At 40.1% G+C, this 27,303-nt stretch overlaps 1 protein-coding gene across 1 annotated transcript; it reads right to left on the reverse strand.

Moving 5' to 3' along the window:
• Positions 1–8,055: 8,055 nt before the first annotated feature.
• Positions 8,056–27,111, reverse strand: ccdc50a (coiled-coil domain containing 50a). Its single transcript, XM_089000936.1, is given in 13 exon segments — positions 8,056–9,993; positions 10,447–10,556; positions 10,644–10,726; positions 11,140–11,295; positions 11,728–11,772; positions 11,986–12,134; positions 12,658–13,447; positions 13,450–13,517; positions 14,789–14,879; positions 15,929–16,022; positions 22,061–22,190; positions 23,829–23,891; positions 26,831–27,111. Coding segments are annotated over 13 exon segments (1,854 nt in total). The 5' UTR covers positions 26,886–27,111; the 3' UTR covers positions 8,056–9,973.
• Between the last annotated feature and the right edge of the window lie 192 nt (positions 27,112–27,303).

Below are 27,303 nucleotides of genomic sequence, written 5' to 3' on the forward strand. Positions count from 1 at the left end.
TGTTGTGGATGCTGTGTGCTGCTGCCTCTATTTATGCCATCCGTGACGCACGAGAGGTCTCCACCGGTACCATCTGATGGGAAATCATTTTCTTTATCTGATGAGTGATGAAAACAACACGTTTCAACGCAGTGAACTTTGACACACTTTTTCCCCAACACAGCATTGATAGATCAGGTATTGTAGTTATCAATGGCGGGCAAACAATGACTTCTTTACTGGACAAAAGACTTTTGGAAACACTAACCGACATTTTAAAATTACAATAATTATAATATTTATTCTATGAAATTGGATTAATTTATTTTCAACAGTGTGCTCTCCTTGTTTTGAAAATGTTCATTGGTCTGTATCGATTTATTTATTCATTTATATTATTTAGTCCAATAAAATTTCAACTTCGCTCTGCTACCATGACAAAATCAGAATCAGAAATCCTTGAATAGTCCCACAATAGGGAAATTGGCAAATCTGCAGCAGCAACATTGAAAGGGATGACGGGTCAAAGATAAAACAAAGTATTCTATGCACAAAATAAAACTGACTGAAATGTACAACTGCACAAAAATGTTACATAAAAAGAACTATTCATTGTGCAAAGTATAAAAATATATAAAAGTATAAAAAGCATACACTATTTCATATATGTAACTGTATTGACTCAACATAGTGTGTACGGTATGTAATCCACAATGTAATCCACGCCATGCTGGTGTAATTTAAACCAAAGGAACAATCATATATATGCATCCATCCATCCATCCATTCCTGAATTAACCACAAAGGTATGTTGGAGCCCATCCCAACTGTCTTCGGCAGTTGGCGGGGTACACCCTGAACGTGTTGCTGGCTCATCGCAGAGCACACATAGACAAACACACGTGCATCCAATCACTCCAAGGGACCGTTTACAGTGTTGCAATAACCTGCCATATATGTTTTGGAAACGTGGGAGGAAACATGATAACCCGGAGAAAACCCACAGAGGCACAGGGCGCACATGCAAACTCCACACAGGAAGGCAACATTGAATCCTGCACCTGTGAGCTGTTAGGCACACGTGCTAACCAGTCAATTGCTGTGCAGGGAATTGTAATTTTTTTTTGTCGGTATAGTTAGGTCAGTAGGTAAATAATAAAGTAGGAAGTCTAATAATTCATCTTAACAAATGAGGGTAAAAATGCTCAATTATCCTTTTTTCCTCTTAAATGTACAGCCACAAGCATGTTTACAGCAGTGAACTTTGCATTCATTTCACACAGATAATTAAAGCAAACCATTTAGCCATAATTGCTGAAAGGGATGCCAGTTTGTAAACAGTCTAAATTTGTTCAGATTGCATCGGCTTCCACCCTTTCCTGCAATAAGCATCAAACTAAAAGATGTTGCTTCTGTGTTATACACGTCATTCATTTACATCACATTTGACCCAAAAAATAATAATTCTGTCTCTAGAAATGTTCAGTCTTGTTACGTGTAAAATTGTACCTAGAAAATAAAGCTATTGAAAAAAAAATCTCCCTTTTGCCAATCCCTTTTTTATACAGCATGTCAACTTTAATTCTGATCAAATATATAGCACATGATACGAAAATGCTTATCATCTAAAAAAAACAAAACGAACGAAAAACCTTATGTGTCAAGGAGCTAAAATGAGTGTCACTCGTTTACATAAAATGGAAGAAAAATCAAAAGGTTCACATAAATTAGATATAATCTTTAAGTAGAATTTCACTCGGAGGGCAAACCTCCAAAAAGGCTAAACTGTATGAGGAGGAGGGTGGATGGTCAGGGGGGGTCTCTTTAAAAAAAATATATATAATTGTATGGAAAGCTTTTGCTCTCACTTTTTTAAATATAATTCATTATATCACCTGAAAAACACAAACATGTATTAAAAATGATTTTTCTTTCATTGGGTGGGGGGGTTTGTTTGTTTTTTTTTCTTTTTTGGACTATGGCACCGTCATGAAGAGATGATTGACAGACCAACCCAAATAAGCTCAATTACATCGTTTTTTAAATTGCTTATGGTTTTTAAGCCTGCTCCACCTCCAACGATAGGCTATCTGAACTCTCTGAAGCCATTGTTTTGACTCTGGAGCAAGGCAGTGTGTGACCAATAGTGACGTTACGAACGAGGTGGCGGGACTTTCTGAATCTGCCCAGTTCCGAGCTCATTTTGTGGCAGTTTTGGGACACTTTGTCATTTTTATTGGTGTTTTATTTGACTAAAAATATCAGCCTGCGTGTTTTGAGTGAGTATTTTAGATGCGATAAAACGTTTTTCTGATGTCAGTTAGGAAACAAAAAAAATGTGTTGGTTGTCCTTTAAGTACTATAGAACAAAGTCTTCCCTGAGAAACCTTTATGGTGACTACTTTGTTGGGAGAGAGTACAAATAAATGGCCAAGACATGTTTTCTAACTTGGGATTCCTGTTTGGCTGCCATTCAGGATGCTCCGAGAATATTTTCTTGGAAATGGAAATGACGGCACACTATTTCATCATCCAAGGCCGCAACTTGTGAGACTCTCGTGTGTACTATTATTTGCTCAGACTATATCTACGGTATCTGTCCGTCCATCCGTCCATCCAGCTACATAGCTATAGTCTACCACCGGTCTAGCTAGCAAGCTACACTTCCATGTTAAGCATGTTAAAAGGTCAATTAGAACATTCTAATCTGTAAATTGGTTAACATATGCCTGCACTTGTGTGACATTGTGAAAATGATAACAATAATTAGGGGTGTTGCAATTCAGGTTAACAATGTTTTGTATGGTTACACCTTGACATTCTTACTGGTTAACTTGTTTTTGCTCTTGTATGCCAGTCAAGAATGTGAATGAATGTGTGAGGTGGAGTGATAAAAAATGCTTGAGGCACATCACAAAGGAGTAATATTTGTTTTTACATTTTAACACAAATCGCGTCTTGTTTTTGTACTTCAGGGGCATGGGGGTTTTATGATGAAACATATGTTTTTCAACCATTCCAACAAAATGGTGTCATTTGCTTGTTGTGTGTAAAAAAATTAACTTACATTTCTACCATATTTCAACTCAAATTATTGCAATACGCAATTTGAACTGCTCAGAAAGTGTTTAGAAATTAGTGAAATGCAACACAAGAGGAATTAGCATTTACTCCAGTTTTACCCCCAAAAAACATGCAAGCTGGGTTAATTGATCTGCAGTGATACCTCAGTTTACGAACGTTTGAGCTCACAAACTTCTTGCTTTACGAACATTAAATTTGCGAGAATATAATCTGGGCATACTAAACTAGTTTTCGGCGGATGAACCAAACCACACATCACCACGGTGTCTGGCGGTCTAGTTTTTGTCACCACCTTTCTTGAGTGCAGATATGATTTGTTATCAAGTGGTGTAGTTTTGCTATTATGAGACCGAAAAAGACCCCACCACAGACTACTGTTAAGATTAAGAAGACATTAAAACAGAATTACGGTCGAGCAGAAGAAGGAGATCACGGTGGCCGGCGGACTAGTTTTCGTCATCCCGTGGTTTGTTATCGAGTGGAGTACTTTTGCTATTATGGGACCGAAAAAGACCCCGCCACAGGCTCGTGTTAAGCCAAAGAGGACACAAACTTAAATTACGGTTGAGCAGAAGGAGATAATCGAAAAACATAAACGAGATGTGTGTTTGTGTGACTTAGCGTCCCAGTACGCTAAGTCCACCATTGCTACGTGTGGCTAAGGGTGTTTCTGTGATGTGTAAGCAAGGGTCTCAGGGAATAGAAGAGGTTGAAAAACTTCTATTGATTTGGATAAACGAAAAGCAGCTAGCAGAGGACAGTGTGAGTGTGGGTATTATCGCAGATATTGCACGGCAATTTCACTCGGATATCATCAAGAGGCAACGACATCAACGACCATCACAAAGGTAAATAAAACGACTTTATTATATAGTACAGTTTATTTCTTTAATTACAATACAATATCACATTTATTATACATAAAACAAGGTATATTTTGTGTAGTTTTAAGGCTTATTTAGTAGAAAATTATGTTTTATGGGGACCTGAGAAGGGATTATTCAAATTTTTTAGTTTCTTATGGGAAATAAATGTTTGGCAGACGAACCTTCGCCTTACACACACTTTCTGGGAACCAATTACGTTCGTAAGCTGAGTTATCACTGTAAATGAAAACTGTCCTTCGGCATGATTGTGAATGGTCGTTATTTTTCGATGTGTGCCCTGCGCTTGCCTGGCAACCATTTTTGGGTGTACCCAGCCTATTGCCCGAAAACAATTCCAATTGCCTACCCAGTTTCATGTGTCTTCCCGTTTGTATTGCTTTGGTCCAAAGCTTAGCTCTCAAGCTGTATTTCTCAAATAACGTTCATAAACACTCTCTCACTGTCACATTGTATCTTTGATTATGCCAGCAACGCTGGACCATACAGGGCTGGTGGCCTATCCCTAAAAAAATAAATGAGGCTGTCCTTTGTGCAAGCTTAAACAAAGCACTCATAATTGCCTTGTCACACATCCAAAGTCGACTCCCTGTACATTTTGGCTTGGCTGCTGCTCCAACCAGTCAGATATCATTCCTACATCAGGCACAGTGAGCAAGTGCCCTCAAGCCAAACGGCCTGTCTTACTTTTTGAAGACTCCCATGGAGATCAGTTTTTTTCTTTTTCTGTGTTGTACAAACGAAAATGTTTCCTGGTTCAGCAAAAAAGAGCGAGGTGAATATGTGAATGATGTATTAGTGTCTGCGGAAGGGCGCGGCCAACTTGTCAGTGGAAGACAACTAACCTGTGTTGTCTTTAACGAGTAAAAGCTTAAAACGGTGCAAACGTGGTTGACTGACATTAAAGGTTTAACTGTCTGTTGTGGTTGGCCTGACTTTGGACTGGTTCTTCCTGAAGAGAGGACCCTCGGGCCTTGTGTGGGTCTTTTGGCTGAAAACAAACAAAAACAAAACAAACAAAAAACAATGCACCACGATAAAGGTATTTGGTGATTTGGCTCCTTAGAGCACAAAGGACAGTTTTTTTGGGCATTTGCATAATGTCTGGATGAAGTGAAAGACAAGGCGATAGAAAAGGGGGGTGTGCACCTCCAGTGGGTGTGTCACCCGTCATGTCTCAACACGGCATGCTCGGCTTGATAGACAGCTGCACTCGCACCTGAGCTGCCAAGGTGAGACACGCGAGTAAAAAACACTCACCGGCGATTCGACGTCCTCTTTTCGGTTATCACCGGACCAGCTGAGAGCAGTGTGCTCCAACGCTGGTGAATGGCAGACAACGTAAGATATTTGGTGATTGGACACTTAACGTTTTGTCTTTTGTTGTGTGTACACAGGTAGTGTTTCACAGCTGTTGTGTTGCCCGCACCGCTAGAAACTTTGCCTGGGAATTTGTCGCCTGAAACATTTCAGTCATTGTTTCTGGTCGTGTGTGCGACGTGCATCCAAGGCTGCAGCAAAACTGGATTATTTTGTTGTTGAATTGAAGTTTTCAGGCTCAGATGGAACTATTACCAAATGTGTCGAATATGACTATTCCGACCAAATATTTAACTTTTCTAAAAACCTAACCTTGCAGTTTGGCGGCGACATAGTGCCACGGAGACAGTCTTGTTCCCACATGGAGAGTGTGCATGTGTGTGCGTGCGTTTGTGTGCATGCATCGGGTTGGATGGCTTTATTCGTCTCACCGTGGAGAAATTTATATTTCACAGAAGCAACGTTATGAAAGAGGAAAGAAATAGGTAAACAAAATAAACGTGTATATGTGTGTGCGTGCGTGTTTGTGTGTATGCGCGTGAGAATGTGTGGTATGCTGGTGAACCAGCTCGACTTAATGATGATGATGATGGGTGTAACCCATTCTCTCCACAGTGGTTCTATTTATTGAGAATGTTATCAATTACAGCACTGGTGTCAAAGTCAAGGCCCGGGGGCCAAATCTGGCCCGCCACATCATTTTATTCGGCCCACGAAAGCAAATCAAGCATGTCAAGTGCCATGATGCTCGCTAAAGACTGAACCAATATTTCCAATTGTCCCATGTAAAGCACAATAACAGTTATTAGTCTTGACTTCAGATTTGAAAACTAGTTATTTCTTAATTTGTTGTGTGTTCTGCATGTGATATATAGCGGAGATTGAACATTCTATTGGTTTCCCCAAATTCATAACCGCGTTCAAGATGAAACTGTAACTACAATGTGGCCTGCAGCAAAAAAAAAAAAGGTTTGACACTCCTGAACTACAGAAAATGAGAGGCTGAGAATGGTTTGGCATTTTCCATTGGTGACAGCAAATGGTACTGCATTGTTATTTTGGTTAGCTGTTTTAAACATTTACAAACAGTTCTTCATGGATGTACCGAACATGATGTGTGCTTTGTTTACAGATTTTAAAAGCAATTGCTTTCAGGGGTTTCCGTATACAACCAAGTTTAAATTCGGAGTTGCTTGCTTGTAGTGTAGCTGGGTTAGCACAGGAAGGAATGTTGCATAATTATCAACAGAAACGTAGAGGACCAATGAAAACTCGATCAGTGCCAGCCCATGGTCAACCGATGGAGCTTGTGACTTCTACGGCTGTCAATGGCAATGAATGAGTTGTAAGAATAATAGATTGCCGCATATTGTTCACTATTCATTGTTTCCACACAGCAGAGAATAGATGTCCGTTTGTGTTGTGTGAAGGTTGACAATCATAATCACCCACACCTGCATATTGTTAGCCGATTGTGTTAGACAAAATGATGTGGTATGGTTGAGTGTATCGGTATTTCTTAAACACAGATATTTCTTTCAGTTTCTTTTTTGTGTTGGTAAAATTCACCTGGGAATGACAAATAAACAGCTTAAAGTGAGCATGCTCGGCCTCTTATTTCAAGTGCTGATGTACAAGTCTTCCATTTGTTGCGTGTTTTCAAAATGGGGAATGCTTTCAAAGGATAAGAGGTTAAAACATTTGTTTTAAAACCCACAGTATTCTGTGAGGTAGAGCATACCCATGTTAATAACCAAATTGACTGCATTTTATTTTTAATACTTTAATTATTATGGCGAATTGCCTTAACAATCAGCACCTTCAGGACAATTTCTCTGGTGCTTATTTAAATCTTCTTATAGAGATGTATCATCAATTAGAATATTGTAACTAATTTATTCCAGTGACTCAAGTCAAAAATGAAACTTGGTGATATTGTAATTGTAATTACATTACAATCGATCATTACAGTCTCGGGCTAATAAAAACCATATTCACAATTCCGATATTCAAATGTTGTGAAAGAACCAATAAAATGTTTTAAAATATCATTTTAAGATATTAACCAGGAATCTGGTGAGTATAGTTTTGCTTTGTTTGAATGCTACTGTGCCGATGTCCATTTTGTGTTTGGGAGCCTTTTACTGAGCACCTTCATCTTTATTAAGTTCATAAAGTTGTTTGTTCTGTAGCCACAAGGGGACACAAGCCAGTGTCTTATTGTGCCAGTCCCAAGCCCGGATTAATCCAGAGGGTTGTGTGAGGAAGGGCATCCGACGTAAAAGCTTGGCCAAAACAAACATGTGAATCAAACCTCTGAAGATGGAGGACACTGATTCGCTGTGGCGACCCCTTGAAGGGAAAAGCCGAAAGCAAAAGAAGAAGAAATGTTTCGAACATGTCCTTTTGTAATGTGATGCAGCCTTAGCTCAAACTTAAAAAAATCATCAATGCACTTGCATGGTATAAGTGCGGTTAATATTTGCGTATGCACACGGCTGAATGTGTGCATGTACTTAAAAACAGGTTATTCCCACCAACTGGTTTCCCTTTCATTTTGCGTTCACTGGGAGAAGGGCAGAATACATCGGGGAAACATCAAACAATGTAAAGAACACAGAATTTGACTCAAAATACAAATGTGTCATTTTCATTCCTATTTGTCATGCATAGCCCCTTAGATCCAAAGAAAATGTTAGAATGAAACTGACACCCGGAATACAGGTTTTAAAGTGTCATACTTGTGGTTAAGAGAAGTGCTGGCATGAAAACTAAAAGAACAAGTTACTGACTCTGAAAGTTGCTTTATTACAACTTGAGATGTGATACCTAAAAGAAAGTTTCATTGCTGAGTAAATTAAAAGTAATAACAATAAAAGAAAAACATTTACAGCATGTTCCAGCACATGTTGATATATAAGAGGTGATTGCATATCAGCCCCGTTAAAAACAAAAAATGAGAAAATTAAACCGTTCAACATTGGACATGAATCCATTACACAACATGGACCACTCTACATATACATCCTGAGCAGTTTTGAACACGAGTCCCATTCCACTAGGTGGAGCTCTCATAAACCTCGACATTTTGGAGGCCCACTCTCATTCAAGTGCTTGGAAAATGAGGAAAATGGCACAAATCTTCCATTCTGAGAATAGCAACTGCGCACATACAGTGATGCATGACAAAATTAGAGTTACAATGAGCAAGGGGATATGTTTCATACACAAAGAAATGACGTTTTTTATTAGTCACAACATGATGTGCTTCTTCAATATGAAAAGAACAGAACATATAGCACCAATAAACGCTGAATAATGTCCCTTTGATAACCAATGGGTACTTTTGTGACAATTAATTCCTCTTGTTTGTGTGCTTCTATTTCATTGAAAAAAAAAAACAATCAGAAAAAAGACCTGCAAAATCACATTAAAAATAAAGCATTTCCCCTTTTAGCCGGACATAAATAACAAATAAGTTCCCATTCTTTGCCAAACGGGTAGCACATGATGAATAAAAATACGCATACAAAAATTTTAGAACCACGCATTCGAACAATGTATTCAAAGCACAGGATATGTGCATGCAGTTCTTTTCAGCCCCAAATATGGCACATATGATTTATTGGTGAGCAGGATCAGAGTTAAAAAAAGGGTGTGGCAGGAAATATATTTCTTATCAGAGGGCATCTTATAAAGCCTTTGAGCGGCAGGATCGATTCATGAAAGCAAATGTGATCCAAAAATCAAATAGTGTTCTTAAGATTTGCGGGTTCAATTTGAGCATGATGTTTGGTACAGACCAGACTTGTCACCAGTCAATCACAGGGCAGGTACAGAGACAACCAACCTTTTGCGCCTACATTTACATCTACAAACATTTTAGTTGTTTATTCACCCATTGAGACAGACATACTACGACATCAGTCTGCTTAATATAAATATACATGTTATATTTCACAAGATTTGGGGTTATGTAACAGTTTTGTCAGGTTGGATCAAGTTTTTGACCTGAAGGCAGGCTGTTAGATGCCTGCTAACCAAAAGTTCCCCACCCTCATTTGCTTTACGTGGCATTGAAAGGCACGTAGAACAGTGTCTCTCAGAAGATCAGTCAGGATCAATGTAAAGTACTTTTTTTTTGCGAGGGGGGGGGGGGGGGGGGCAATGACATCCTTACAGTCTGCGCCTCTGCAGTGTGGCAAATTCATGATTTGCGGACAAGTGAAAGGCCAACTGCCAGCATCTCAATTACAAAAAAAGTTTGCATTTTTGTTGCATGGCACACTGATGACAGATTTTAAGGTGGACTGAGCAGGCACATCCCATCAGAACAAGGTAAGACGTCAAGGAATGCAAGTCAATGAGCACCGCAGATCGGATGCCTGGATCCCCATTGGCCATTTTGGGAGTAACTACATGAGGCGGGGCTGCTTTTAGGGCTTAAAGTCAGGTATGAGTCTAAATTTCCAGTTGTTAAAAAAATAAAATATAGAGGTGACGAAAAGATGTGTGAGGTTCCAGCACGATCTTTTCTTGTAATGGGTATGTATGGAGAAATAATTGGTGATTTAAAAAAATGCATTGCCAACTCAATAGATTGTCCAAAGGCTTTTGGTCAGCAGTGTGAATGGTTGAAGACAAAAGGATAAATAAGGATGAGACAAAGACAAAGGAGGACTGACACAGTCTGTCTGGAGCCTGAGTCACCGCTTGTAATAGGCACCTGAAGGAGGAGAGGACACATCCATCAGAAAGCTCAAACAACTGGAACTCAAGTTGTTCCTGAGATCGTTTTTCCTTGATTACAGCTGGCATCATTTCTCCTGGCTGCTTTCTTGCTCTTGATGCGTGCGAGTCAAGAACAGTTTGATTATAGTGAGTAGTGGCAGCCCTCAAGCGTTACAAAATTCCAGTGCTAAAATTTGTTGTTTTGCAACCATTTTGAAAAAAAAACTCTTTTGCCCCCACGCTTCATTCCCACTGGCCTGACTGTTTTTCATTTGATTGTATTCAGTTGCCATAGGAATGGAATTCTGCCAATTATACATGACTAAAATTGGGACTGGGACTTTAATTTTGCATTGATTTGATTTCTTGGGAGATAAATACGACAATGTTTTGTTTGAATGTGGAAATTCCACTGCATTGTGTGAGTCAAACGGGGGGCGGGGAGTACCTTTGTACGCAGCCTCGGGTCTGGTGGGCGCCCGTTGGGGGTCAGCGTGGTCGCTGTAGCCATAACCAGGGTTCACATTCTCGTACTCGTGGGTGCGAGGATGAGGTGGCCTGGGGTGGCAACAATGACAGCCAATGTCAATAGCGCCACAATATGGTATTTCGTCTTCATGGCTGTTTGGTCAAGTGTGTTGTTACCGGGAAGGTTTGTGGTGACTCCTGTGCCTCTGGGGGTCATGCTCATCTCTGGATCGAGGCCGGACGACATCCTCAGAATTCGGCTGCAAATCAAAAAAGAAATTCATTACAGTCAATAGCGAGGGCCAGACCTACACAATGTAATAAGATTCAACACTTTGCCTTCGCAAACCAAAAGCTACACAAAAGTGTTAATTGGAAAATAATATCTGGTTCTGTGGTTCTCGGTTGGGCATCATGGGGCATTGGTTGATGACAGTTTTTCCTCCTTACAATCTCGGGCAACAGCATGTATGCAACATCTTGCGACAGTCAGCTGGGAAACCTTCATGCTTACCTATAACTAAAATGATAAAGTGCTAAAAAATAGTTCTATATTACAGCAATTTTAAAATGCATAATACTGCATCATACTGTAATTTCTGTTATGCATCCCCTAGCCTAAAAGTTAGACAACCAAGGTCAGAATTACAACAACTAAGCATTTGGAAGGTACCCTGCGGTCCCCCTCTGGTCGCCTTTTTTCCATCGGCACGCGCTCCCTCTCCCTTTCTCGTTCCTTTTCATGCCGGTCCCTCTCCCGCTCTTTCTCCCGTTCTCGATGCTTTCTGTACTCTCTCTTCTCTTGTTCCATTAGTAGCCGGGCGATCTCCTGCCACAGTTAAGACAGCATCAATAGTATGTCGCAAACCAAACCCACAATTTCTCATAAAAAAAAAAAAATCTGTTTAGAGATAAGCTTTTCTCAACAACCTATATTGGTCATTAATTTGTCAAAAACAACAGGCCAATGTGGGGAAGGTCCTGATGTAATTTGTCAACAAATAAAATTTCATGGACTGACCAAATTTGGCTATAAGTACCACCTGACAGTCATATCAAAATACTTGGCCATGCTTCCAGGTGTTGGATTCTAAATTTTAATAGTATTGTTTTAACTCATTGAAACTGATCACAAAATTATCTACAACAATAAAAAATATTAGGGAACAGGGAGACGTGATTGACCATTTTATGTGATGACACGTGAAGCAAAAGTAACAGACATCTAGAGACGATAACAGAAAACGATTCACACACGCACCTCATCCTGTGCAACTTGGGCTGCACGCACATGACTCTTGCTTGCCTGGAACACAAAAAATACAATGATTGGTAATAACATTATGACCACTAGCTCAACATACAGATACACAAGTTAACACTCCAACAAATCTGATTTTTATTGGAGAACGCTGTCAGTGTAGTTCTCCCCTGACACAAACTACATCCACAAGTATAGTCACAATGATGTGGCTGCTCTGTGTATGTGCATCCACATTGTGCTTATTCAAATATTCACCTTGACTTCCTCCTCGTGCATTCTTCTTGCCACCTCCAAGTCCTTAAGTTCCTGCTCACGCATATCCAACTTGGTCAGGTCCCTTGTAGCCTCATTGGGTCCGTACTGCCCTTCAACAAATGTTCCACTCCCTTTGTGCACAATTCGACCTGCGTCAGTGAACATACAATATTACTGATTAAAACAATGCGGTACAAGCTTTAATGAATGATCAGTTTTTTGATTATTGCAGACTATGAAGCTAAGAAGGTACCTCTATGGGCCGCACGGCTGTGTGCTCATGCTCAGCATTTAATACTTGAGACTATTTTTGTAATGAAACAAAATAGGTGAGTTGCTGAGCAGCCCTGAGGTCCTTTTAGCAAACCACGGTCTTGCACTTTGACGAGAGAATTATGGAAATATTGCTCCACAAACCTTGCCTCACAGACTTAATTCACAGCAATGTTAAAATGATCACAGCAAAAGGGAGAGAATGCCACAGCAGAAAACAGTGAATACAATCATTCCAGCCCATCAAATCACAACATTGACAAACAGAATGAGTGTGTTCATTGGAGACTTTAATTAAATCAACCCCACCACCTGAGATTGCCAAAGCAATAAGCAACCGCAGCACTTCAAAGCAAACCACAAGAGGACCCAGACGGGTCAGGGTGGTACCTCTCTCACCACTGGAAGGCGTATGCTTGCTAGAAGGTTCCCACAACTCTCTGCTGTCAGCTGCCCGTCTCCCTTGGTTGTTCCTGTACTCTTCAAACACGTCGTCGGGGCCCGATTGAACCCGCTGGCGGCCCCTAGCCCTCCTCGCCCTCTCGGCTTCAATCTCTTCCTCCTCCCGGGATGCCCTATCCCCCCTTGCGTCAATGAAATCATCGTCATTCACTCTTTCCCTGCTCATGGCCCTTGCTCGTTGTCCGTCCTTGCCTTTGTGCGTCTGCTTGTCTCTCACTTCAGGCCTGTCGTCACTGGGTGTTTGATCTCTATAGCGCTCCCTCTCTCTTCCTCCTCTAGCGGTCCTCATGTCCTGTTCCTTGTCCGACCTTTGCTTCCTCAAATGATAGTCATGCTCGACGTTCCTGAGACCTTCTCTCTCGTGTCTCCAATCCCTCTCTCTCTCCCATCCCCTGTCTCTTTCCTTGGTGCTCAGTGGAGAATGGGCTGGCTTCTCTGTTCTTCTCACCGCTCTATCGAAGTCCTCCCCCGTTATGTCACGTGCTCGCCTGGATTCTGCAAGTTCATAATCCGGGTAACTGTCCTCACGCCTGCCTTTGGGGGACTGCAGATGATCTAAATAAGGATCTGCATGTCTCCGCCGGCCTCCCTCTGCCACCAGGAAATGCTCGGGGTACCTGGAACGACTGTTTGCTACCGCTGGGTCCTGTTTTGAGGGCTTGTTCATTATGGGCTCTATTGAATTTGAAACAGGTGAATGATCACATTGGAAGCTCTCTGGAGAATGTACATCAATGGCCCTGGGGAGCTAGACGTGAGGCGTACGGGCTTGTCCAGGTCAAGAGACTGTCTCGCAGCTGAGCGGGGGCAAATGAAGGACATAAGTTTGGAAGATGCCGACAGAGAAAAAAATGATGGTTCAAGGGAGCATGGAAATGTGATGAGCAAAAACAAAACACAACAAATGACCTTAAGTAGTGAGTAAAGGAGAGACCACAGCTGCCAAGGCAGAAACAACATGACTGTGGTTAGTAAACTAAAATATTAAGAGATGAAGACAGTTGAAATGTGCATAAAAATACATTTAGGATTAAATGCTCACAAATATAGTCATCGTCATTAGAGCGAAAGGCTTAAAAATGAGCAAATATGAATCGGGGAAAGACACGATGCTAGACTGTGATAAGCAAATGCAGTACATTATAAAGACAGCTATTATTAAGATTATTTAACCCAAACAAATTCTCTCCAAGTAAGCTAAAACAGAAATCAGTACAATAGAAAATGCAGTGGATTTGTTGTAACCGACTATATCTTTATCCAAAAAGCTTTGAAAAAACAGTTACAGTATACTTATCTTGTTCTCATACTTGACTGTTCAGGCAAAAGTAACACCAAAACGTAAGACAAAACCCTGTTATACGTATGGGATAGAGATTACCCTAATCAACAACGCCAAAAATGTTTACTTAGTACTGAATCATTCTACATTTTAGGGACAGTAATAATGTATTACAGTGTCACTAATGACTTTCAAATGACCGGGTTGTATAATATAATACACATTGGAGGTTATTTGCCGGACAATGGTGTTATGTGATTGAATAAGAAGAGCCTAAACATGAAGAGAATGGTGAAGCACATTGAAGGCACTGAGCCCAAGATTCTCAGCATCATTTTTTTGTCGATGAAAAGGTCATCTGTACGACTGAGAGCTTACACAGGCATCATTTTTTGTTCGATTGGAGAATGGGACTTACTGCTTACTATGAAAAATAATAATTCTGCAGATATACAGTATCGGTCCTAAGTGTTAGAGGGCCAACTTATTGTGTATGTCTCGCTTCTTCTTCCTCTCTCGCCTTTTTACCAAGCAAGCAATTACTATTCTTCTCAAGGGTAAAACATCAACTTTTGATGACACCTTCCAACGCTTAGAAGTTGTCCTTTCATGATGCACCCAACAGAAGATTAGTCAGGCTGGACAAGATTGGAAATTGCCTTTTTTTTTAAACTGTTCACTTTCTATGTCAGATACGGCTCTAATTCAAAAGTGCTGAGTGACTGACTGACGATAATAAAGTGCACTGTCGAATACTGGGATAAAACAAAGCAGTGTTTGCCTCACCTCCTGGATCTTCATAGTACTCTTCATCCTGGTTTTTCTGTCGTCGTCTTTCCTCTTTCATCTCTTTCTCATGCAATTTACGAGCAATAGCCTGCAAACACACATGCAACAGACAAAGATTACAATACATAAATGACATATTTTTCCAAATCTGACCATTGTCACTTTCTTATTCGGCTGGAAATCAGATACAGTAGTCTCGTTATATCGATATCGGATATATCGATAGTCCCGGTTATATCGATACTATTTCTATGCACGCACGGAGAAAATTACATGCAAACAGGGTCGGATATATCGATAGTCCCGGTTATATCGATATTTTTTCGGACTCCCTTGAATATCGATATAACGAGACTTTACTGTACCATTTTTTTTGGAATGTGACTTCTGTCTGAACAGCCAGGTCGGACTTCAAGTCATCAAAACCCCAATATAGAAACTGCACGAGTGGGGAAGGGTGTTTGCGAGGGAGATAGACAATTGTCCGTGACTCTCCAACATTGTTCTGAGTAATAGCGTTGGCATTATAGATGACTTTAATTTAATCCGACCTGACACATGTCACCACAAATGAACATTTGTGGTGATAGTTATAATTCAGCAATATAGATGATTCAGTTATTACCACACACCAATGAAGTGACGTCATCTTTAGTAGAAAACTTCATGAAATGAGGACATCAAAAAGCGTCAACTCATTTCCCAAAAATCCTGCATTGCTCATCTCCAGATATGAGATGATAAAAGGATGAGTCCTTACACCCTGGAGTATATTTACTTCAGTGGAAACCACATAGTGTCACCATCACTTCTGAGCTTTCGAGTAATTTTGGAGACGCATAATGGCTTACACAACAGAAAGACTGAAGAGACCATTCAGATGTAATGTGATTTTACTCGTTTTCTTTTTTGTTTATCTTATGTCAAGGAACCTTTAATTTGCAAATTTTGGAAAATGCAAATCTGAGGTCAGATTTTTAGGGCAGCTCAATAGTTTTTAAAACTTGAGCAGTTTTGATATGCTTTTTTTAAAACAGGTGATGCAGTCGAGGCATAATAACGCAAGTGTGCCTGTGTGTGTGTGCGTGTGTGTGTGTGTGAGTTTATATGGGCGTGTGCACGGGTACACCTTCTTACCGCATCCTTCTCCTCCTGTTGCCGTCGTTGTTGCTCATCCTGTCGAACCAGTTGATCCTGAATCTCAAGGGCAATCTCGTTATCTTGGCGCTCTCTGGAGTTTTGCGTGAATTGATGTGTGTTAGTGTATGGGAGGGGGAGACAATTAAGACAATTGACTCCTGGGCTAAGTCATTCATCTTTCTCAGCAGTTTAAATGCAGGATGCAGCGGACGAACATTTACCAACCCTTGTTTCAAAGGAAAGGTGGTTAAAAACAATGGTGATTCAAATGTTTTCACAGACGAAACTGGCCACACATCTGCCAAAAAGTTCAAGATTGACTCTTCAGTGGACAGAAACGTCTTGAGGATCATCAGGATGTCTTTTGGGAAATGTGAGATGGGCCTTTGTGTTGTTTTTGAACAGAAGAGGTTTTCACATGGGAACTCTCCCATTGATGCCATTTTTGGCCAGTGTCTTTCTTAGTGTAGAGTCATATACTGAATTTAACTGAGGCCAGCGAGGTCTGGAGTTTTTAAAAATATTTTGCTGGGTACTTTTGCAACCTCATAGAGTCATCATCACACTCAGAGTAATTGGAGCTGGTTGTCACTGTTCCCAGTTTTAACCATTTGGGGATAATGGCTCTAGCAGTAGTTTGCCATGTAACCTTTTCCAGACTGATAGCTTTCAATATTTGTTTTAAATTTCTTTGTGACTTTCTTTGTATCGTGGCAAGATTAGTTTGTTTTTTGGAGATCTGGTAGACTTTCTTCACTTAGATAGGTTCCATTTATGTGTTTTCTTGTTTCAACAAATGTATTGGGTATTGCCTGTGAAATCAAACTGAGCTTTCTGTTGTTAGTCACATTTTTTGATTTATCAACAGGGGCCAATGACTTCTTGACATAGGGATAGTTAGCTTTGGCTGTCTGTGGCTTATTACTTAATTGGCGTTTTATGAACTGAATCTTGTATTTTCTTGTGGAGTTTCTGGGTGATATCAAAATTGATTTGATGAACTGAAAGCTTCTAATTTAAATATGAAAAAAATAGATCACAGGAAGGGGGTAAATACTATTTTCACAACACCGTATAGATAGATCAATTAATCTGTACACACAGATTTGTAAAGATCTCATTTTTTTTAATGTAGTATCTTCAACAACCTACCTGCAAACGTGATTAATGCAAGTGGATATTTGGGTGGAATCGATAAAGTGCATGCAACTGCTTTAGGTAGAAGCAGCAGGAACATTTTACCTGTTCAGGTTAAACGCTTATTACAGTCCCTGAGACCGGCACCAACAAAGTCATAAGGACTAGACCAGGGGTGGGCAAACTTTTTGACTCGCGGGCCTCATTGGGTTCTAAAATTTGACAGAGGGGCCGGGCCAGGAGCATTTGGAGGGAGTGTTTGGGCCGGATATACTAAACCTAAAGCATTAAAGGACAATCGACGCCTCCGGACAAGTTATGTCCATAATTTGTAAAATCACTTCAAATGACTTCGACTGAGCAATTCCACAGCATATAGCTATAGTTTACGTTTTAAGACTTGCGCTGAATATTCATGAAGTCTTGTTTTCGAGTTGATGACGATCCCCATGTGACGTCACGTTTGGACCGCCCCTGACCGAGAAAGCGACACACAATGCATTTTAGGTACTTTGTTTAGTCTGAAAACTTCGTGTTGATCCGTGTTGATGGCGAAATTAGAAGGAAAACACAAATAACGCCATGGTGAATCGTTGTGTGCTGCACCAAGACAACTATTTGATATTCGCTGACACAAATTCCCAGCTGACAAATCAGCCCATTTCCAACAGAGCTTGGGCGCAATCTTCTACATTTTCTGGGTGCTAAATTGCTGTCATTGACGGCTTGAATTGATATGGGAGGACTCCTTGAATCAATTGCAAACATTTATGCTTTCCTCTTCAGAACTATTAGAATCATATTCATAACTGGATGAGTAACAAGAAAACATCTTCTCCGAATCTGAAGCCATTGTTTTGATTCTCGAGCAAGACAAGACGTCTTGGCGTGACGAACAAGGGGGTGGGACCTTCTGAAACTGGCCATTTCCGGATTTTTTTTGAAGTCATTTTTATTGGTGTTTTTCATTTAACTAAAAATATCAGCCTGCTATAAAACGTTTTTCTGATGTCAGTGGGAAACAAAAAAAAAATGGTGCCGGTTGTCCTTTAAATGCAGTGTGTACAAACCTCATAGCACAGTAAGAACACTACAACCCAATGTATTAACTGTCTTTCAAATGTGAAAAATATCCCTGATCAGTTAATAAATTTGTCTCAAGGAATATGCAAGATATGGCGTTTACATACTATTTCGCAGATACTTGTAGGAGGAAATGGAAATAGATTAAAATAACCTATGCACTGTGATTTATGAAGATTGCGTCTGTTTTTAATAAGTTTTGATTGAAGGGGCAAAGTTAAAGAAATCAACATTTATTGAAAAATGGAATCACTTTCAACATTCAAAACATTATTACACAACGAAATATTCAAGCTCAATAATACCTACTTGTGTTAAATTCCGCCAAATCATAGATGGTTTGTCCTGACCGCGCGCTCAACAAACTCCTCACTGACGCCCTCGCCTTCACGCGCAAACAATCCACGTGTACCGTCGCCGAGCACACAGACATAGGCTACCTGCAGTTGAAATTTGCATACTCTGCACGGCAGCCAATCAGAAGCCTGCTTCTTTCTTCCGGACTTTCGCAAGCGTTATAAAGTCGTGCAATTGCATGTCATTTTCCAAAATAGATGCACAGAACCTCAGCCCAGAAGAAAGATTCAAAAGAAGCTAACAGCATATGTGACACTACAAAACGTAAATTTACATTAAACCGTAACTGTAAAGTGTACGTGAGACTTATGAAAGGGGCTTAGTGGCTCCTAGGAAGCAATGCAAACGTTGCATTGTGCGCCACAATGACAATCGACTACTGCAGCTAAATCTACAGCCATGCACATTTACCGTAAATTAAGCAAGGTAGCATTTGTAGTAGGTACATTCTTGATTTAAAAAAAAAACTTTATACTTTGTGACAATGTTTTTTAATGTGATTAGTTGTCTCACTGTGCTTTAACTTTTCAGTTATCTGCCCTGTTGTCCGCTAACTTTTTGTCATGAGTTTCAGACACTGTTTTTACTATAATTTGGGCAAGGTCGGCGGGCCGGATTAAAAAGCCTAACGGGCCGTATGTGGCCCGCGGGCCGTAGTTTGGACGAGACACTTAAAGGTCAACCGACAAGTTGTGATATGCTCCCATATGCTTGAATGCACTTGGTATGGTACATTACCCCCTGTGTACATTTTTACCAGAAGCTTTGCGATTTCATCCACAGTCACATATTGTTGCGCTCGAAAATTCATGAACTTAAAGAACAACCGATGTCACTTTTTTGTTTCTTAACTGACATCAGAAAAACATTATATAGCATCTAAAATACCCAAAACACGTAGTATGATATTTTTAGTCAAATGCAAAACACCAATAAAAATGACTTAAACTGTCCAAAATCTGCAAAAAAATTAACCTGGAAGTGGCCAGTTTCAGAAGATCCCGTCCCCACCCCAAGACGTCTTGCCTTGCTGGAGAATCAAAATAATGGCTTCAGATTCGGAGAATATGCTTTCTTGTTACTCATCCAGTTATGGATATGATTCAAATAGTTCTGAAGAAGAAAGCATACATGTTTGCAATCGATTAAACAATTTATTCCGTGTCATTTTGAGGCATCAGGGGTGGGAAATGTCGCACCCAAAAAAGGATTAATTCCTTACGTGGAGCTTTGTCGCCCTCTTCTGCCTCTTTTTGGTCCTACACGAAGTTTTCAGACCAAAGTACAACAAAATGCATTGACATGATGGAAGGACTGCTACAATGTGTCCTTTTTTCGGTCAGGGGCGTGCGTTCCTTCAGTGACGTAGGGTCAGGACTCGTCACCAACTCAAAAACAAGACTTCCGGAATATGCAGCGCAAGTCTTAAAACGTAAAATATAGCTATATGCGGTGGAATCTTTGTAAGATGCGCTCAGTAGAAATCATTTGAAGCTATTTTACAAATTATGGACACAACTTGTCCGGAGACGTCGGTTGTCCTTTAACTATGACTCAGACAATTTGCACCATTAAAATGCACAGCTCAGTGTGATTTTTACTCCTACTAGGTGAGGCAGTGCTAAATGGAAATGGACAAAATTTCACACTGGGCCATCAATGTGTCTGTGTTGACATTGTACCACTAGGTGGGGCACTAGAGCAAAATTTGAACTGCAGACACATCAAGTGGAAGCCGCAATGGACTTTCACACATTTCAAACCCACTCAGTGCATACAAGAAGCATGTGAATCAAATGTGTCGTTGACTGACTGCTTAAATGAGTCAACCAAGAGTTCCAACCACAATCATGTTCAAAGCCAACAAATTTAAGATTTAGAAATGCTCTCTGATTCTTATGATTATTTTTCTGGGGCCACCCCAGAAGGGTACTAATGATGGAGGAACCACGTGTTTCTGTAATTTAACGTCAATTATGTGCCGAAATTAATTCTACTGACCATAACACAAAACCAAATCTGAAGTTGGTTCTCATGTTACATAAAAGAAGGCACACGTATTTTTAGCAATACTCGTAAACCAGCACACGGTGACAGTAGTGCGGTGAAACAAACTTCCTGGTCCTAGCCATATTGAACTGAATGTCACGTAGGTGTCGTGAATTCATATCTGCCATTATAAATTAATGACTTTTATTCAACTTGGTATGTACCGTATTTTTCGGATTATAAGTCGCAGTTTTTTCATAGTTTGGTCGGTGGTGCGACTTATAAATCGGAACGACTTATATATGCTTTTTTTATTACTGTATATCATTTCACATGCTATTTTCACATTAAACCGCATGAGCGCGCGCTAGGCCTGTGCTGATATTGTGGTGTTGAAACATCTGTGAGCCATCAAAATCTGTGAGCGCAGAGACAGTAGCCTACACATTTCTATAACAGGTGTTACAGGGAATTCTGTGACCCGTCAGAATCTGTCGTCCCTGCGGTCGCGGTTTCTGGAGGGTCAGATTTTTCTGTAACACCTGTTATTATAAACAACTGAGAAGGGCTGAATAAAAATGGCACCGAAAAGAAAGTCATATTCTGCAGTTTACAAGCTGCAGATAGTGAAATATGCAGCCGAAAACGGCAATCGAGCAGCAGAAAGAAAGTTTGGAGTGAGTTCACAAAAACTTGTAAGGGACTGGAGAAAAGCAGCGGTTACGCTTACTGAAATGAAGAAAACAAAAAAAGCTAATCGCGGGCGAAAAGCCAGGCGGCCGTAGTTGGAGGAACGTGTTCACGCATGGGTGCTTGAAAAACGTGCTGCTGGGAGAGGTTTGTAGACAGTGCAGTTGCGTCTCCACGCCTAGGTCATTGCCAAGGAGATGAATATAAACGGCTTTGCAGGAGGACATTCTTGGTGTTACCGCTTTATGCAACGCAAACACCTCTCTATCAGAAATCTCTATCACAAATATATTTTCCCCAAAAATGCGACTTATCCTCCAGTGCGACCTATATGTTTTTTTCTTCTTAATTATGCATTTTTTGGCTGGTGCGACCTATAATCCGCAGCGACGTATAATCCAAAAAATACAGTACAGTTTAGATTTGTATGACTGGTAGGATTTAAAATGTGACTCTGGCATTTTCTGTGCATTTAATCAGTTTTTAAGAGGGTGAAAGTTTAGACTTGACAAACTAAATCACTCTGTTATTTGCTGGGTGATAGATACTTCTGCATGTATTTGGCTGTATTTGTCATAATTAAGATAAAATGTTCATTCATTCATCTTCCGGACCGCTTTATCATCACGAGGGTTGCGGTGGGTGCTGGAGCCTATTCCAGTCGTCTTTGGGCAGTAGGGAGGGGACACCCTGAATTGGTTTACAGCCAATTAATATAAAATATGTTTTCTAAAACTAGGTAAGCATTATCACATTCCAAGCGACCCGCGTAGGCTATCAAAGAATGTCAGGTTGGTAAATGGTGATCCTGGTTTGAATTTTAAAATAAACCTAATTTTAAAAAAGCCTAATGTGTGCATATGAGACACCCACATGGCAACATGCTGCTTCTTGATCACAACCTTGGCGATCTCATCCTCCTCCTCCTGCAGCTTTTTGGCCACCTGCAGGTCCTGCTGCACCAGACGGCTCTTGTGGACATTGGACGCCAAGTGGCTCTCAACTGTAACACAAATAACAGGTTTTGTTACTCTTACAGTGCTGGGAAAAGGCAGTGTCTTCACAGAACAAATGGTAAATGACATTTTGTTAATTCCCAAGTTGTTATATTGTGTGGATTGCCTGTTAAAAACAAGATACACAGCGAGGACGCGAACTTGTCATCTACTGATGATGAACTCAAAAGACAAATGAGAAATGAATGGTTGTGGTCACAGAGCCATTCCAAGGTTAGCGGAATGCACCTTGTGGAGATAAGTAAAGATCAATCTTGCTGCCCGACGCACTAGTGACGCTCGGTAAGCGTGGACAGCATCACTCGCTCGTTCATTCAGATCCGTTTGAGCTGACTATCAATCTTGAAGCCAGCTTTCTTGTGAACAGGCTCAAATTGCGTCTGGCAATTGACTAGTGGGAAGCTACATAACATTGCTGCTCTCGAGCTGCAGAGGTTAAACAAGAAGCACGATGACTCACTGCTGTTGAAAATTGAGGAAACAGCCATCAGATAATTGGTCTTATTTTTTTCAACGTCTCCGGGCAGTGATCAATTGTTTATGTCACATGATACATGAAATATCTGAAAACTGAGCCAAGGAGTTTTTCACTAAATATCTACAACAAATCCAAGTCCATGACCGGGTGTCACCTCATTGAAAAGACGACTACCCAAATCTATGAGATACCGGTGCAGGAGAATACAATCTGGAATTGTTATGGGTGATAGCAAGGAAATCTTTCCAGTGACATGTGCACAGCGAGACACGAGTGGGTCCATTTAAATTTAAACATTTAGCTTTGAGCAGACATGCACATTTCACGATTATTACCCTGATCCACGGGTGAAAAGAATGCTTTGATCCTTTCCTCTCATCTACAACTGCTACATACAACAAAGATGGTGCAGAAGGTGCTGAGGATTGAATGGCTGTCTGTGTTTTTTTGTGTTGTGTCACATTATTTATAAATACAATACATACTGATTAATATATCGCTTTAACAACAGCTGAAGCTGTAACAAAGCGCTTCTTTTAACTTCAAGATGGCACCGCGAGAGTGGCTGCCTTTCCAGCAGCTCGTGTATTTTGGTTTTCTACTTCAGCCTTTCCTTTCCTCTTACTTTGATCACTTTGCTGCTGTGAAGTGTAAATTTCTCCACTGCGAGACTAATAAAGGCTAATCCAATCCAATATTATGCAATATTCAAATTGTAACATGTACGGTATTTTACAAATATTTTAATGCATTTTATGCTTTACAAAACATTTGTCAGAATGTGTTTGGGGTAGAAATATTAGGAACGGATTCAGGCATTTACATGGAGTATGTGTCTCAAATTACAAGATTTCCTCGTGAACAAATTTCTTCCAGAACCAATTAATTTTGTAAGTAGAGGTACAACTGTATTCACACAATTGATTGCATGGCTTCCCACAACAACTGAGGATTGTTTTGTTTACCCGATTTGGTTGAGACAATATCGAGAGCAAAAGCTTTGTTTGTGCTGCCATGCTTTAAGTCACTCATTGATTTTCAAAGAAAATAAAGGTAGCGCAGGATCACTGCGCCTGACAGGGAGTGCAGGAAGTTTGTTCTCATTGGTAACCAGGAAAAACAATGAGGGAGGAAAAAACGTACTTACTCTCTTGTTCCTGGAGGTTGTAGGCAAGGCTGTGGTCTTCCAAAACAGCAAAGTCTCTGCACACTAGGAGAAAAACAATGTTAAAAAAGCATGTACATTGTTGTTTTTCCACAATATGTTCCTATTTCTCTGCACAGCTGTGTTGCGAATAGATAATGATGTCAGCCATGGTGAAGTTCTTTATTTCAAGCATTCAACATTATTTTATGACGTTCAAATGCCACCTTTGGCGCTGGCCAAGTGTGTTGTTCTTTTCCTTTTCAGATGCATTTTGATGAGGAAAAAAAGCAAGATACTAAAAGGGATATAAAAAACACAAAATTGAAACGCAATGACATGATAATTACGGCAATTATATATGAAAGCTTGCGGAATTGCAGGAAGCCTCACAATTTTGCAGGAAGTCTTTTCACAATGGTTTTGTCAGAAGACTTCTTTAAATGTGAGCTTCTGTCCACTTCAAACCAATGTTTACATTCACATACAGTCGCAGGCCAGCCTCTATTGCTTGTGAAAAATCAAAATCTGCATATAATTGGCAGGTATAAAGTGCAAATCCCAAGTTGTCAAATTGCACGTCAGGGTCGAGTGTACCCCCAAGGGTATAATTGTGGAAAAAAATATAGGCTCACATTGAAAAATTGTCTCCTTAAATAACAGTATTTGTCATACTTATCAATATTAGAAATTGGATACCACTGACTGACATGTTCAATGTTTTATATAGGTTGTTTATTTCATTTTTTCCACATTTGCCTCCATTCTTTAACATGAAATCATCTCAAATCTTTTTTGAGAATTGAGGGGGAGTTAATATATACTCTCTCCAATGCTTTTCAATTGATTTTTGCTCTTCGCAAGGCAGCTCCAGTTCTCTCCTTTGTGAACACCGGAGGTCCACTGGAGAAGTAGGAGTTTTTTAAAATTATGTGTACACTTTCTTATTCACACTGAAGGCAAGCTACATACTCATGAAAAAACAAGTTCCAGCAAGTGACTTTTCACCCATTTGTATCGGAAGATTAAAAAAGTAACATCGTGGTTTCCGCTATGTGGCTTCTCCGTTTGACAAAAATACACTTAGAACAACTCTGTTGCAACTAAAAACAGTAGCAAGCCAGTTTTCATTCAAAATCTGTGTTTTTGCTGGCGGTATTTACTGTGGAAACATCCACCCGGTTCACATCAGGAATTTTGCCTTTGGAAAAGGATGGTGTTCTCAAGTTCAGTAGTCCTTCAAAAAACGCACCAGTCTGATATCACTCACAGACAAAGCAATCCCAAGGATATGAATACAGTTTTTCTGCGGGAGGCAAAACTAAGATGTTGAATGGAATAAACATAGGGTTACCACAAAAGTAAAAAAGCTGGGCAAACTATTTAATTGCATACAATTCACAACCTTAAAACCTTGTCTGGACCATTGCAAACCAAGTACACCTTTGCAGTCGTTTTTTTCATTGGGATTTTTTTGACAGACTGATTAAAATACATAGAGAAAAAAAATCACCTGAAACTCTACTGTAGATTGTGAGGCTCAACCCTGACACATTCAACATATTGACAACAAAATTTTCACCACATACCATACCATAGAAGACTAAACAGATGCTTGAAAAACCAAAGCCCCTTGTGATTCAACAATAATAGTGGGATTTGATCAACATGTTACTGCCATATGTCTAATCTTCTTAACCAGGAAACCCACGCTATAATTTAGCTGATAAATGCAAGTAAACTAGGCGCACACACCTAGTTGAGCAACTATTCTTGGAGTAGTGCGTGGAAAGGCGTATTTCTGCAATTTTAACATCGGGATTAAAAAAATCAGAAACGAAAACCGTAACTTTGTGTGGATTATGTGAAGCTTTTCAAACCAGTGAAAGAGATCCCTTTCCTTGTTGATTTTGTCAATGTCCCTCTGCAGACAAGCCAAGTTTGTCTCAGTGACCAGAATAACAAGCATCCAAGTGTGCAGCTGCCACTTTCCTCCTCCACAACATTCCAGATTGGCATACAATCTCCTACCCTGGTGCAACCAGTGTATGTCACCTTTACAGTCAGGTGAGACAAGGAATGAGGCCAGTGGGAAGGGCTGCATTTTCATAACTCGAAGAAAGGCGCCAGACAATACAACCGTTTAGACAAAGTGTGAGGTAAAGGATTTAGCATTAATGCCAATACTGCCTTTAATATCAAATGAAAGCCATTGTGTTGAAAAATACATTCGACCAACAATAACAAATTATAGACGTACATCACACTTTACGCATGGGATGCCTTCAACTTTAGTGTTAAATTTCAATTTAACATTCCATGTAGTTTTCAAAATATGGGTTACGTTATGTTAACATTCACCCATGGATTCACATAGCAAGTGGAAAAAAAAACAATGAATTAGGAGTAACGATATATCTATGATCCCATATGTCCGTTTCCATGTTTAGGATGCTCTCCAATTGTGCGAGTCTTCTTAACATCGAATAAAGACGAATATATTTCATGAAGTGTGAAACGAGTATTCAACACAAACATACGTCAAACGTCTACTCCTGCTGGCCATAAAAAATTGGTGCATTGTACCGCTTTGAAGAGTCATAACAAACGTTTTTCACTGGAAACAATGACGCTTATATCAAATGGATAAAAATTAAAAGTTAAAAATGTCCAATAATAGATGCATCATTTAAATCAATTACACGAAGAATTGATACTCGTTTCCACATTTCAAAAATAAATCAATAAATCTTACTTCACAACTACTTCCGAGCATTCCTGAACGCCGACGGGTCCAATCACCCAAAAAGAACGAGATAAAGAATCAAAAGAGCTCAGATTTAAGACAGACGTGGTAGCATCTGCTAGCTATGTATGCTAGGCGGTAGAAACAACCTCAGTACGAAACACCTGTTTGCTAACACTTAGCATTAGCATCGGTTGTGGTATATGTGTATACATGTTTAGATGTGACAAGTCAACAAAGTGTGTTACATGGACGTTACCCTCTTTCACTCCAGGTAGTTTGTCTTGGTCGATGCTAACGTTACACTCAGCCATGTTGTCCCCTATAGTGCCGACGTGAGCGTAAACTGGTCAACGGTCAACAGACGACCGGCTAATTGATCGCCTTTACTCATAAACGCGACGAATGGTTCAAGTGCTGGGCGTTCCCTGATTGGTTTCGGTGGCCACTCTTTCGCTCTCTCACATTATTCCTCCCTCTTGCTCAACGGAAGCAAACCGTGCATCAGCTAGCTTGTCACGGTTTGACAAGCATCCCGTTCTTGTCTCACGCCTAAATTGAACTGTGCCTGAACGCGGTTTCTGGTTTCACATGACGAAATACAATAACAATGTTTATTTCTGTCGCCTTAAACACTGGTTAAGATTTGACTCTCTAATCCTCAAATGTACTTAAACAACACACTCTTTACAACAAAGATTTGAACAGCAGAGCAATACTTGCATTTCATTT

The sequence above is a fragment of the Hippocampus bargibanti genome, linkage group LG07, assembly GCF_051943395.1.
Source record: "Hippocampus bargibanti isolate YZ-2025 linkage group LG07, ASM5194339v1, whole genome shotgun sequence".
In the NCBI taxonomy this organism is placed as follows: Eukaryota; Metazoa; Chordata; class Actinopteri; order Syngnathiformes; family Syngnathidae; genus Hippocampus; species Hippocampus bargibanti.